The 13657-nt window shown below is 39.9% G+C and overlaps 1 protein-coding gene across 1 annotated transcript in view; it reads right to left on the reverse strand.

The window, feature by feature from the left end:
* Positions 1-11179: 11179 nt before the first annotated feature.
* Positions 11180-13657, reverse strand: part of ECM2 (extracellular matrix protein 2) — a 43502-nt gene continuing 41024 nt past the window's right edge. The window contains exon 10 of the mRNA XM_023187812.1: positions 11180-11784. Coding sequence (XP_023043580.1) covers positions 11718-11784 — 67 coding nt within the window. The 3' untranslated portion in view covers positions 11180-11717. The remainder of the gene's footprint in view (positions 11785-13657) is intronic.

Here is a 13657-nt window from a genome sequence, read left to right on the forward strand (position 1 = left end):
CATTGAAAGTGCAGTCAGAGTCATTCAAGAAATACCTAGTTTTAAAAATATAAGATTCTTAAGTGAATGACTATTTGTAAATTACAATTTCAAAACTTACTCAACCTGTATAGACTAATAAAATATTTATCAATCTGAATAAAGGATACCAATATTACTGAAGTATATACGCAAACTTCAGATGTACCTGAGAAAGAACCATGCCTTTTTTTTTCTTCTAATGACTGTAGCTATTGCATTATGCGTACTTCTCCAGACTTTTTTTAAGCTTTTGGCACTGCTATAGGCATGTCAGGGAAACTGTGTACGAGGCTTCATGAACTGCTCCCTGGACTCAACATATGTGATATAACACAGCCACACATGCATGTCCAAGTAACACCCTCTTAGGATGCATACAACTTTCCCTTTTCAAGAGAATATTAGCTGTGGCCTCACTGACATTTAGGGAGACTTAGAGCAGGGAAGATGCTATTCCCTGAAAAAAAAATCATTATTTGTACTCCTTTTTCCACTCATCCCCAAGAGACTGCCCAATTCTATATCAACTAAGACCTTCAAGAGACGACAGTTTTCTTTTTTTTTTTTTTTTTTTTGAGATGGAGTCTCGCTCTGTTGCCCAGGCTGGAGTGCAGTGGCACAATCTTGGCTCACTGCAAGCTCTGCCTCCCGGGTTCATGCCATTCTCCTGCCTCAGCCTCCTGAGTAGCTGGGACTGCAGGCGCCTGCCACCACACCCGGCTAATTTTTTGTTTTTTAAGTAGAGACGGTGTTTCATCGTGTTAGCTAGGATGGTCTCGATCTTCTGACCTCGTGATCTGCCCACCTCGGCCTTCCAAAGTGCTGGGATTACAGGCTTGAGCCACCACGGTCGGACTGAGAGGGCAGTTTTCTAACCTTAGTGGCAAGGACTCGCTGTTGTAAGTGACCCTGATGGATCTTCCCAACTGTTGTAAAGATTTGGAGGCCAGTGAAAAGCTTTTCCAGTGGGTTAGAACACTTGTTGTCTCCTGTCATCAAGAATCTGACCGTTGTTTGTTCCCTTTCTCCAGAGAAATGGCACACATTGTGTTAAGCAAGGCAGCTACAGTCCTAAAGAATACATTTGCCTCAGATGTGCACAGCAGCTAGCTATGTGTTCATCCTCCCCTCACTTAAATAAAGTACTCCTCCTCGGACCTCTAAGCTGACAGTTCCAGGCAGCTCGCTAGTCCCATTAGTGGACCTCAGTGTAGCTCAGGCCCCATCCTAGCCCTGCAGCACCTTAGGGAATGCCACCCTCCTGTTTGGTTTAGAGTGCTCATATTCTCATTTATTCAAGTGTATTTTAGTTAAAGATGTATCTGTTAACTGGATGAATTGGGAACATCATGAAAATATGAACTGGATTTTTAAAATCTTTGTATCCAGAGCATCTAGTGTTTGCCTAAATTCCTTCAGAACACAGTCATAAACAGGAAGCCCTTGGGTCAAATTCAGTTTGTCCTGCACAGTGTTTTGTTTTTGAACTGTTTATTGAAGTGTATGTTACAAAAAAAAAAAAACCATAATGGTACAACTCAATTAATTTTTACAACATGACCCCAATCAAGAAATCCCAGCCTCATACTCCATTCTCATACATCCGGAATCCCTTCTCATACTCCTCAAGTCACAGCCTGAGTTCAGCACCATAGGTTATTTCTTAAACTTTATATAAATGGAATCATACTGTGCATTCTCTTTTTGCATCTGGCTTTTTTTATTCAGTGACATGCTTTTGAGATCCATTCACGTCATTGTGATACACGGTAGTTCATTCTCATCACTGTGTAGTATTCTCATATATGAGTAAGCCACAAGTTGTTTATATATTCAACTAGATTAATTACCTTTTGGAGAGCTACTATGAACGTTCCTCAGTCTGTCATTTGGGGGTCATATGCATATGTATTTTTGTTAGGTGAAATTGCTGTATTTAAAAATAAGATTTCGGCCGGGCGCGGTGGCTCAAGCCTGTAATCCCAGCACTTTGGGAGGCCAAGACGGGCAGATTATAAGGTCAGGAGATCGAGACCATCCTGGCTAATACGGTGAAACCCCGTCTCTACTAAAAAAAAATACAAAAAACTAGCCAGGCGACGTGGTGGGCGCCTGTAGTCCCAGCTACTCGGGAGGCTGAGGCAGGAGAATGGCGTAAACTCAGGAGGCAGAGCTTGCAGTGAGCTGAGATCTGGCCACTGCACTCCAGCCTGGGCGGCAGAGCCAGACTCCATCTCAAAAAATAAAATAAAATAAAATAAAAACAAAAATAAAAATAAAAATAAGATTTCAACTTCTCTTTAAAAATTAGGCTTTGCCAGTCCGTGATTTCTGGTTTTGCATGGCAACTGTTGTCTCTGGGACATGTGTTTTTCACTTCTATACTCACAGGATGTCCACGTCACCCACCCAAGCCACTCCTCAGTCGAGTTGCCTGCGTGGCCTTTCTGGGTGCAGTTTTGCCACCCATATCTAGAGAGATAGGAGGCAGTTCCTGTAAGGTTGTGTTTCTAAAGATATGTTACAGCTACTTTTCCTTGATATTTTGCTTCGATCTTTGGGCAGAGGGCCTAGGGAAAGAAATAGGCCCTGGAATAAGATGCTGGGTTTAGGGTAGTACATTCAGCTTATTCACTCTGTTCTGCAGATAATGTAGAAGTGCAGGCCTCAGGCACAACCCTCCACCATCTTGGGGCTGTGGCATGGAAAGCTTTGCCCCACACTTGCCAGAGATGGTGCAGCAGGCACGAGCATGCCCGAGTCTATCCCCACCCTTTTCCAGGTTAGCATTCCAAACGCAGCAGTGTACCTCTTCTTCCCTCAAGTACTGTGAGGAGAAAAACCTTCCATTTTTGTTTCCTAAAGGGGTCCTATGGAGGGGACCTAGTTCTTTTCTCCATGTTTGTTTGTTGTTGTTTTTATTGTTTTATTTTTGCCTCATTGAGCCTTGGTCTAAATAATGAAGAACTAGTTGCATTATAACAGCATATTTAGGAATCACAAGTAATCCACATTATGTTGCAAACACAAAGATCAGTTACAAAACTGAAAAAGTAATATTCTCAATACTGACAGTTGATGAATAAAAATATTGATTGCCATAAAAGAAACTTTAATGCAAATTTATTTTCCTTTGGTCTTATATATGCTAACCATTGTGAAAATAAAAATAAATTGCCTAATCTAAGCTGTCATATGATTTCTCACACCCTTTCCAGAACTTCTTCTAGTCTAGACATGGACAGCAGTGGTCAAAGTCCAAACACAAATAAGAACAGGGGAGGACCTTGAAACTGTCTCATGCAAATAAAAGACTGATTGATTGACAGAGTCTCACTCTGTCACCCAGGCTGGAGTGCAGTGGTACAATCATAGCTCAAACTCCTGGGCCCAAGAAGTTGTCCCACCTCAGCCTCCCAAAGTGCTGAGATTCCAGGTGGCAACCACCTGCACACAGCCCAAATGAAAAGGATTGATAGGCAAGGCAGGAGCTGTAGGAGCAGCATGTGTCAGGAGTATATTGTGGGGCATACACACACCTGCCAAAAAGTAGGCAGTTTGAATTTTCTGATGTTCTTTTGCCAGTCTCTGGTGTCCTTCACGTTCTAAATGAATTGGAATAGATTGTACAATGTTCTCTTATAGTAGTAGCTACAAGAAAGGCCATCCACCCATCCATTCATTCAACAAATAGTGCAAGTGCTATGGAGAGAAGCAAGATGGGGGTGGGAGTGTCAGGGGTACCCTCCCTGTCAGGTGTCAGTCACAAGACCTGAGGGCTGTGAGGGAGTTAGTCATGCCATACAAACACCCACTTTAAGAATGTTCTAGGCCACTGAATCCTAGGATGTAAATATGCATAACATAGGGATTTTTGTATAGTAGGTGCTTAAAAAAGCTTCTGTGAAGGGATAAATGATTAAGATTTCATGGGTTTTGATGTTCAAGTGTCCCTCATGGTAGACTAGGCACTTTGGTTTCTAATGAATTTACTTTGTACTGTAGGTTGTGACCCAGGGGCAGTATTCAGCCTGCAGATTGTTTGGAGTGTATAGTATTTTTAAAAACCAGGAAATTTGATGTCAAAGTCCAAGTTTACAATGTATTTTGAAAGATATGAGCTGGAAACATTGACCCTGACGTCCTGTGTAGCAGCAATTTGCTGAGCACGTAGGCCCTTCATGGTTCTCTGCTGCCCTGACCTCCTCTTACCCTCTCCTCACAGCTCTTCTGTTGCAGGGACTGGCTTTTGCTGTGTCATGTGGCTGAGCTCACTCTGTTGTCCTACTTGAAGTTTCTAGTTCTGAAAAATGAATTATAATAAATTGTCACTGAATGTTCATTCAGTTGAGTTTATGAAAAGTGAAGGACTTATATAATTCTGTTTGTTATATTTTGCATGTATCAATTTTTTTTTTTTTTTTTTTTTTTGACACCGAGTCTCATTCTGTCACCCAGGCTGGAGTGCAGTGGCACAATCTCAGCTCACTGCAACCTCTGCCTCCTGAGTTTAAGCAATTCTCCTGCCTCAGCCTCCTGAGTAACTGGGATTACAGGTGCAGCCGACCACGCCTGGCTAATTTTTGTATTTTTAGTAGAGACGGGGTTTTGCCATGTTGGCCAGGCTGGTCTCAAGCTCCTGACCTCAGGTGATCTGCCCGCCGCGGCCTCCCAAAGTGCTGGGATTACAGGCGTGAGCCACCGCACTCAGCTGTGTCAAATATTTTTAACGAATGTCTGAAGTCAGTTTGCTTTGAGGAATCTGTACAAGTAATGGTTTTGTTTTAAATAAATTTTCTTACCTCTTTCCAGTGAGCAGACCTGAGAGCAGTGAGCACATCTGGTTTCCAGATCTGTGTTTCTAAATACTGTTTCCCACTAAGGGAACCAGGACTCCTTGGAAAAATGGCCCATAAAAGGTCTGGACCAGAGAAATAAAGGTGTCTGAAAAAGTTTCTTGTACCAAGAAGTATGAAAGTTTGCAGAGTTTACCAAGGAATCCGAAAAGGAACATAGAAGCCACCATGAAGGGGCAGTTTGAGCATCTCAAAAAAAAAAAAAAAAACAGTGGATTATAACACATAAGATACTAAATCCGTTTTATAATAACAGAGAAAAGAGGGTTAAAAGGATCAGAGTTTTTCCTTATGGAAGAATGTCAACTAATGAATGCAGAAGGAATAACAGAAAATCACCACAGTGAAACCTCCAATATAATAATTGATTTAAGGAAAGATAATCAAGGGAAGCTAAAACAATTAAGTCAGCCTCGGCAACACAGTGAGATCCTGTCTCTACAAAAAATAAAATAGACCAGACATGGTGGCACACACCTGTAGTCCCAGCTACTGGGAAGGCTGAGGTGGGCGAATCACTTGAGACTGGGAGGTCGAGGCTTCAGTGATCACACCACTGCACTCCAGCCTGGGTGACAAAGCCAGACCCTGTCTCAAAAAATAAGTGAATATATAAAACCATTAGGTCAGAGTTTGCTCGATAGCAAGAAACTGTACTTTGAGTACCCATACAACCATTGTATTTTTCACTTTCGGTACAGAGTTCAGTAAATTACTTGAGCTAGTCAGCGCTTTATTATAAAATCAGCTTCACGTTAGATGATTTTGCCAACTGAAGAATAATATGGTATTCTGAGCCCATGTACATAGCTTAGGCTGAGCTATGACATTAGATGAAGGTGAGGTGTATTAAATACATTTTGACCTATGATGTTTTCAACTTATGGTGGGTTTATCGTGATGTAACCTATCATAAGTCAGAGAGCATTTGTATTATTCACTAGTGAATATAGGTGAAGGATATGTAGATGCTCATTGTGAACTTAAACTTTTCTGTGTCCTTGAAAATATTACCAAATAAAGGGGGAATAAATGCTAAATAATTGGAGCAGATAAGGCAGCTTGCCTTAAATTAACTTTAACTCTTTGATTTATCCTTCACTCTAGTGAAATATTTACCACCAAATTTATTTTAAGTTAATTAAGATGTTACCCTAGACAGGAATTCTTAACTTGGATATATGAATACCTAGAGAATTTGTGGAAAGACTTTATGAGTCTTTTGATACATGCCAAGTGTTTTTATATATGTATTTTTCTGCATAGAGGATCCATGATAGCTTTCACCATGTTTTCAAAGGGGTCCATCCTTCAAATAGTTAAGAACTGCTGCCCTAGAATAGATTTACAGTTTATAATGTATTTTTTATTCTGAGTGTCACAATACTAGTTAAATTCACTTTCCAAATGATTCACATATAAATTTGGTATTTGTGAATGTAATTCCCAATTTAGGCAAAACAAATGAACCTTCAGCAGATTCCAACTTATGAAAAGATTTGCTTATATCAGTTGATAGTTTAATGTAAGTTTATTTGACCACAGAGATTCTGTTACTTAGAAACACACCAGGACATTTTAATAACATGATGTATTCCTTTTCTTTTCCAAACTAATACGTATTTAGTGTAATCACATGTTATTTTTAATACAGTTCTGCTTTCCCTTGCGTGGATTCACATTCTTCACATTTTATACAAAGGAAAAAATATGCTAGACTAAGTTTTAATTTTATCCACTTTCATATAGAAAAGGGAACATAACTTCACAGAAGAAATGGTCATGCCTTTATGATTTAGTTGTATCACCACTAAAGTTTACTTACTGAGTTTAGAACATTTATTCCTTTACAAATAACAGTATGTGACAGACTGAATGTAAGCAGGGCTTACATTCTCAAATGCTCCTGTTCACCTTGTAATAAAAGACATGTCATAAGCTGAAGCCTTAAGACATGTAGATTCAAACATGGACTAATTCAGGATTACACAGTTTACAGGAGATTTTCCTCTTAAAACCTTTTACAAATGCCTTTGATTCTGTTGGACTAGTTTCAATTGAGCTGATGGTCTTAGGGCCAGAAATGAATACGAAAGGAACAAACTTGCTAGGGAAGCCTCTGCCCAAAGTTTGCTATGTGGGCTACAGATGGAAAGGCCTGGGTTTGCCAGTGCAGACTGTCTTGCTATACCATTGGAGACTCATTCAGGGGTTATTTCTAAGGGAAGAATTCATTTATAGGACAGGCTCATTGATCAGATACTTCTCTAGCTCGGCTGACTGTTTTATATACAATTTTCCCCTTTTTTAGGTGTTATAAGTAATCACAGTGAATCACACAGATCAAACTTAATTTTCTTTCCTATGGTCAGGATTTTTTTTTTTTTAATCTTATGATGAGATGTCATTTACACTCTCTTGAGTTCCAGTTTCCTCACCCTCTTGGCCCCCTCAGCCTGGAGATCCTGCTCAGATGTTCATGTATACCATGGTTCACTCTGTTCCGTGCCCTGGATGTGATCATACAGTATCATAGTAGAAAGGCAGTCAAACTCAGGTTTTGCTGTTAATTTCCTACCTACTCCTCAGGAGAGCCATGCTGTTACCAAGGCTGCAGGGTCCCCGCTGGACCCCCACTGGCCCACAGAGTCCAAGGGGTTTACTTCTGACCCTCTACAGAGCATGTGTGCAGAGCCCTGTCTTAGTATACTAGACCTTTTTCCACTGTATTTCTACCGATCTAAGAAATCAGTTATTTTAAATAATTAATATTCACCATACTCAGAGGCCTGGAAGCCTTGAGCAAGTTAAGTAACTTCCTGCTCACCACTTTCCTGTAGTCTATCCCTGGAAACATTGACACTCACCTTTTTCATGTCTGCCCTATGCCCAGCACCTCCACAGGATATCGACTTGTTTAGTCTTCCCATCAGCCCCGGGAGGCAGATGTTGTTTCCTGATTTTGTGCACGAAGAAACTAGAACTCTTAAGTAACTTGGCCAGGTCCGTGGCTAGTACTGATTCTAGTTCAGAGCCAAGATACTCATTATTGTTTTTTTAACTACAAGAGAGGAATCTCCATGTTTCACAGACTTTGGGGTCTTAAGGCTCGTAATGGCCATTTGGTGTTAAGTTAGAGCTGGGCAGAAACTTCTTTTCATGGGTACTTTTAATATTTTTGAATTTTAAGTCTATCAAGGATCTGAATTTACATTCAAACATGGATAGATAAATAGTCATCTGTCAGTCTGTAAATGTTTCTACCATGAGGACATTTTCTATCCTTTTTCTAAAGAAGGGAAAGAGGTGGAATCAATATCATAAAGGGTTTTACTCCACCCTTTGAAGTTTGACTTCAACAGCAGAATTTGAGTATTCCATTCTTTTAAGTCAGCATCTTAGGAACATAGTAATTTATGGTATGTTTAAATGATGGCTTTGGAAGGCATAGTCAGTGTTGCTATTATGCAGAGCAATCATTGATTACTAAGTATTACCAGTTGTCAAAGCATAACTTAATTGTTTAAAAAATATACTTAGCTTTCTGAGGTCCTTGTCAGAAATATTAATAACATAAATGATTCCCTTTTAATTTTGTGACCCTGTATAAATCTTTTTCTGCTCAGTTTCTAAGTTTTTCTGTGAAAATCCTTAGATTTTGCAGGTTCCTTTCTTTTTTATTTAGGAGTAATGTCAACTTTGGATAATATCAACTCTTTGGGTAATATGACTCGTAAGCCGAGCCAGTTTTGACTGGGAGATGAAGGAGATGGAACTCTTTATTCAAGAGCCATTTTAGCACCTACTTTGCACAAAATTCAGGGGTTTAAGAAATGAGTTATCTCTGTTCTGTTAAGTTTTACAGTCTTTTTGGAGAAACAAGCTATATCCCTCAACCCAGCTAACACCCACATACACAGAGAAGTAATCAATACCTAACTAATAATTCCAGATAATCATTATGTAGGATGTAACTAGTAACACTAAAGAGGTAATCACTGCAGACCTACCTAATAATACCAGGTCTGTCCTGGGCAGCAGCACAGGCGCTGAATGGCGGGGGTTTTGTGGGGCTAGGGGTCCTGAGGAACTAGGCTTTTAGGTAGGTGCAGCTCATCCTGTGCTTGGAAGCTGGCTCTGAAAGGTGAAAGGCTGAAGTCAGATGGAGACTGCAGTGAACTTGGCTTCTGTGTCCCTTCCTTGAAGCTGAGGGTCGGCACCCATCAGAGATTGGCTCAACTGCCCTTCTTTTGTCAGACCCCTTCAGGTGTACGTCCTTGCCTGTGCATTCAGTTTTGACCCCATACCTTCCCGTCTTTCCTGTCCTCTCCTTGTCTTGCCTGACCCCCATGGTGACACCCCAGGTTCAGCATTCTCTCACAGATGGCCCCTTTCTCTCAACTTCTCAGCAGCATTATGAGAATCAGAGCAGTTTCTTCTTTGGTCCCTTCTTTTCTGTCTGTCCCTTATCTGGCAAGATAACTATTCACTGAATTCCTTTTGGTGTCTCTCATATCTGTGCTGTGAAGGCCGTCACTCTCTTTCTAGATTTTTGCAGGGGGTAGTTCTTTTTCCTTTCTTAACTTATTTCTTTCATGGAACACTTCATGCTTCAGCATTTTTCAGTGGTATGCTGCATTTCTCATCGCCTTGAATCTGGTCTAATTTCTGACCTGAGGAGCCCCCGTCTTGCCTCTCCTTTCCTGCCATAATGGGGCTAGACTCCTGACCAGTGAGCCCAGACGTGAGCCCCTCCATCTCCTTGCCTCACTGATTCACATTCCTGTTTCAAGGTCCTTTGATCTTTCTCCCCTGAACCACGTGTATGTGTTGTATGGTTTAGTGTTAATGATATCCTGTATTATATCACAGTCATCTTTTGTCACTCCCCACCTAAATTAGTCAAATTAGAGAAAGCATTTTTGCCTAAAGCACTATGCTTAACACACATATGCTACCAAAAATTTGGGGTTTTATCCTTTAACTATATACCTGTAATTTGTGGCTTAAATTTTCATATACTTATGCCGAGTCTAAAATAGTCTTAAAACAAACATTGTCATAATTTGTTAACACTTCCAAGTCAGTTTAAAGATTTATAATATGTATTATTAACCATTACTGGAATAATTATGTGTGAATGGGAATAATCGTCTTGATGACTCCTGGAGGTGCCCATGACAACTAGAGGACACCGTGCATATTTCAACTGTACAACATTGTAGATAGTTTTTTTCTGTTTTAATGAAAGCAGTCATCTTAAGGAGTAATTAACTTTGACTTAATGAGAATGGCTTCTAAGGAGATGTACGTGGAGCCATTTGATGATGCCATTTGAAGGAGAGGTGGTTTTGAGTATCTTCCTCCCCTCGTTAGCAACACCTGCCATACCACATGCCCTGTACCCTCCGGTTGAGCATCAGCCACTCAGGTTCGGACCTGTTATTAGGCAGCCTGCCACTCTTGGGTGCCCTAGACTTTCCATCCAAACTCTAAGGGAGAGACAGCTTGGTTGAGCAGGAGGAACACCAGCCTCAGAGTCAGAAGATGCAGGGGAAGTCCAGACTTAGCCACATATTCCCTGTTGTTCTCATGTGCCACCTGCCCTCGCTGAGCCCCAGTGTCATCACCTGACCTGCAAGGAGGTTGGTGAGCTTGCAGCACGGTGCTCGTTCCTACAGAAGCTTGTCGACTAGCCAGTTAAGGTGGCCCAGCAGTCTGCTCAGGGCTGATGTCACCCCACTGCACTGGTGCTGAGAAGGAAAAACAGGCAGCCTCTTCCTAAGGCCAAGCGTCTTCAGCCTGGATGCTCTGGGAATGTAGGTGGAGCTGGAGAAAGGGAAGAGAAGGCTGCATGTTCTTCACGGATTTTAAAACCTAGTGTGTCATTTAGATAGTACCTAGTTTGTTGATTGTAAGAAGAAAAGGGGGATGGGAGTCAACACTTTCTGATGAGAGCAAAGCTGCTTTGTTTGAAGAAAGAGGTCTGTTCACTTCCTTATCAGTGACATGAAACTCCAATGAACCTTGTCTGAAAACTACTGATCGGTTCCAAACATGTTATTTTATAATTGAATCAAATGAACCCCAAACAAGTAAAATGACTGCATAATTATTGGAGGACAAGATGGGCTCCCAAGTCTCTTGGTTCCTGGTGTAGTTATTTCCTTATACCAGGTTCTGTATGTTTTTCACTAAATCATTTCTTTAGTGCTGCTTATAATATTTTTATTGATAATAAGCCAAATCTCAAAGTTATACTGTTCCTTGTATATATACACAAAGACAAGACACACCATTAATATTTTTAGATCATGGCTAGACCAGGACTTCTTTAGTGTATATGTGTGTTAGTAATTATAGTGTAATTTTTGAAGCCAAACAGAACATCTGTTTTTTAGTACATTATATTGTGAAGAGTGTTTGCTATAAGGACATTTATCACTTTTTTATGGAATTAAAACTTCCCATGCAGAACATCATGAAATTTCAGGGCTGAACAAGTTCCATGCTAGCCATATTTTAAAAATTATAAAATCAGTTGAAATAAGTACAACTTCCATGTAAGAAAAAAAGCTTCAGTCGGTCATTCTGATTTTCATTTTTCTTTGGGATTCTGCTGCCAGAGCAGAGTTGAGAAGAGACATGCACAGCAAGCCCACATTGTGCCTGCTGGGTCTGGCTTGGGTCTGGATCTGCTGTTACTCCAGGCCATTGAGGGTGGCCTGTAGTCTCCTGGCAGCCCTCAGGCCCCAGTGTGCTCATTGCATTGTCACCCATTTTTCTGACTGCACAGCACTTGCCTGCTTACTTGTCTGCTTGATTTCCTGCTTATTGCCTCTACCAGAGAGGAAAGGCCCCATCTGCTCTGTTTGTCACTGTCTCTAGAACAGCATCTGAAACACAACTGAATAAAGTCAGACTAAGAAATGAATGAATGAGTGGTTCAGAATCTGTGTCTGTGTCATCCCAGGATGCTAGTTCTGCTGACTCACCTTATTCAGTTTGAGCCCCCTTTAATACTAATTTTGTTTACAGCTTAGATTGCCTTAAACCATTTATGTCAATGCGTTTATATTCATACATCAAGAAGTATTGCGCAAGGGTTCTTGTTAAATGGATGTGTAACCTTATCTTCTTGTTTTTACCTGTCTCTTAAATTCAACTTGGCCAATTTAAAATTAGTAATGCTCCTTCATTCCTAAACTGATTACAAAGCTCAACTTTTGTTCCATAAAATTCTATTTTTCTTCCTAACAACCTGCTAAGTCTTTGACCCTTCAGTCTCACAGTTATCTTCATATTATTATTGTTGTTCATGTTATAATCTCTGAATCCTGCCTATTAAGAAAGGGCTTAGAAAGTAGGCTTAGAAGTAACATTATGGAATAAGTCTGGCCGGGTGCAGTGACTCACGCCTGTAATCCCAGCACTTTGGGAGGCCAAGGTGGGCTTATCACAAGGTCAAGAGATCGAGACCATCCTGGCCAACATGGTAAAACCTGTCTCTACTAAAAATACAAAAATTAGCTGGACGTGGTGGCACACGCCTGTAGTCCCAGCTACTCGGGAGGCTGAAGCAGGAGAATCGCTTGAACACAGGAGGCAGAGGTTGCAGTAAGCCAAGATTGCACCACTGCACTCCAGCCTGGTGACAGAGCGAGACTCCATCTAAAAAAAAAAAAAGAAAAAGAAGTAACATTATGGAATAAGTCAAACTTTTCACACTCATGAAATTGAAAGTCACCCATGAAATTGTCAATTGTGGTTGGCTATGCTGGTTCCTTTCAGTTTTATATGAGATAATAACTGCATTCATACTTTCCAAAATGCTTTACATTCTTTTCTGGTTCTTATAATAGCTTTGTGAAGTGGGGATGGAAGGTTCCTAGAGTGGTGAAAGAGCTATTAAATGATTAAATAACTAAAGCTTAAAAAATTAGAGAAACCTATATAATGAGGCCAACACTGGCACTTAAGTTCCTAGCCAAGACATAAAACCGAGAGTAACAAAAGAAGTCAACATAGTTTCTATATGTGTCTTATAAATTACTTTAGCAATACAAAGATAAAAGATCATTATGTTAAAAAATTTTAATATATGGTTTTGGTAGGGCCAATACATAGTAAAGACATAGCTTTATGTTCAATTGAACGGAATAAAATGATATATTTCAGTAAATTAAGGCAAAGGAGATAGATGCTATGACCAGTGGTGCAAAAATTTATACATTAGATTTACCTTTACAAGGTTATAGTCAAGAATAGTTAACTTGTATTTTAAGCAAACTCTACTGCTTTTCAAAAAATATTTTAATCTTGAGTAAAGAATGGTGAAGGTAATCTTAATATACTGTTTAACTTTAAAAAATAATTTTAGAATTATAGAAAAGTTTCAAAAATGTATAGAATTCATGCACACCCTTCTGCCAGCTTTCCTTAATGTTAACAATGTACATAACCATAATACGATTTTCAAAACCGGAAATTAACATTACAGTAGTGTTTTCATTTTACACATGTAATTGATGAAAGAAATGAAAGCTACCCCAATACTTAGTTATATTTATACCAGTAATTATAGCCCAGGGCCTTACAAGAAATTAACAAATTGTTGTTTTAACAGAATAATAAACAACACTTATTCATAAATTCTGCCTGCTTTTTTTCTTGTCATTATGCTTCTTAATCTTGAACCAAAAGATACATAATTTTTAAAGGGACTTACAGAGTTCTCAGCTAACACCAGTACTCAAGTTGATTATAAAGGCTGTGTTTAT

The sequence above is a fragment of the Piliocolobus tephrosceles genome, chromosome 14, assembly GCF_002776525.5.
Source record: "Piliocolobus tephrosceles isolate RC106 chromosome 14, ASM277652v3, whole genome shotgun sequence".
NCBI classification, from domain to species: Eukaryota; Metazoa; Chordata; class Mammalia; order Primates; family Cercopithecidae; genus Piliocolobus; species Piliocolobus tephrosceles.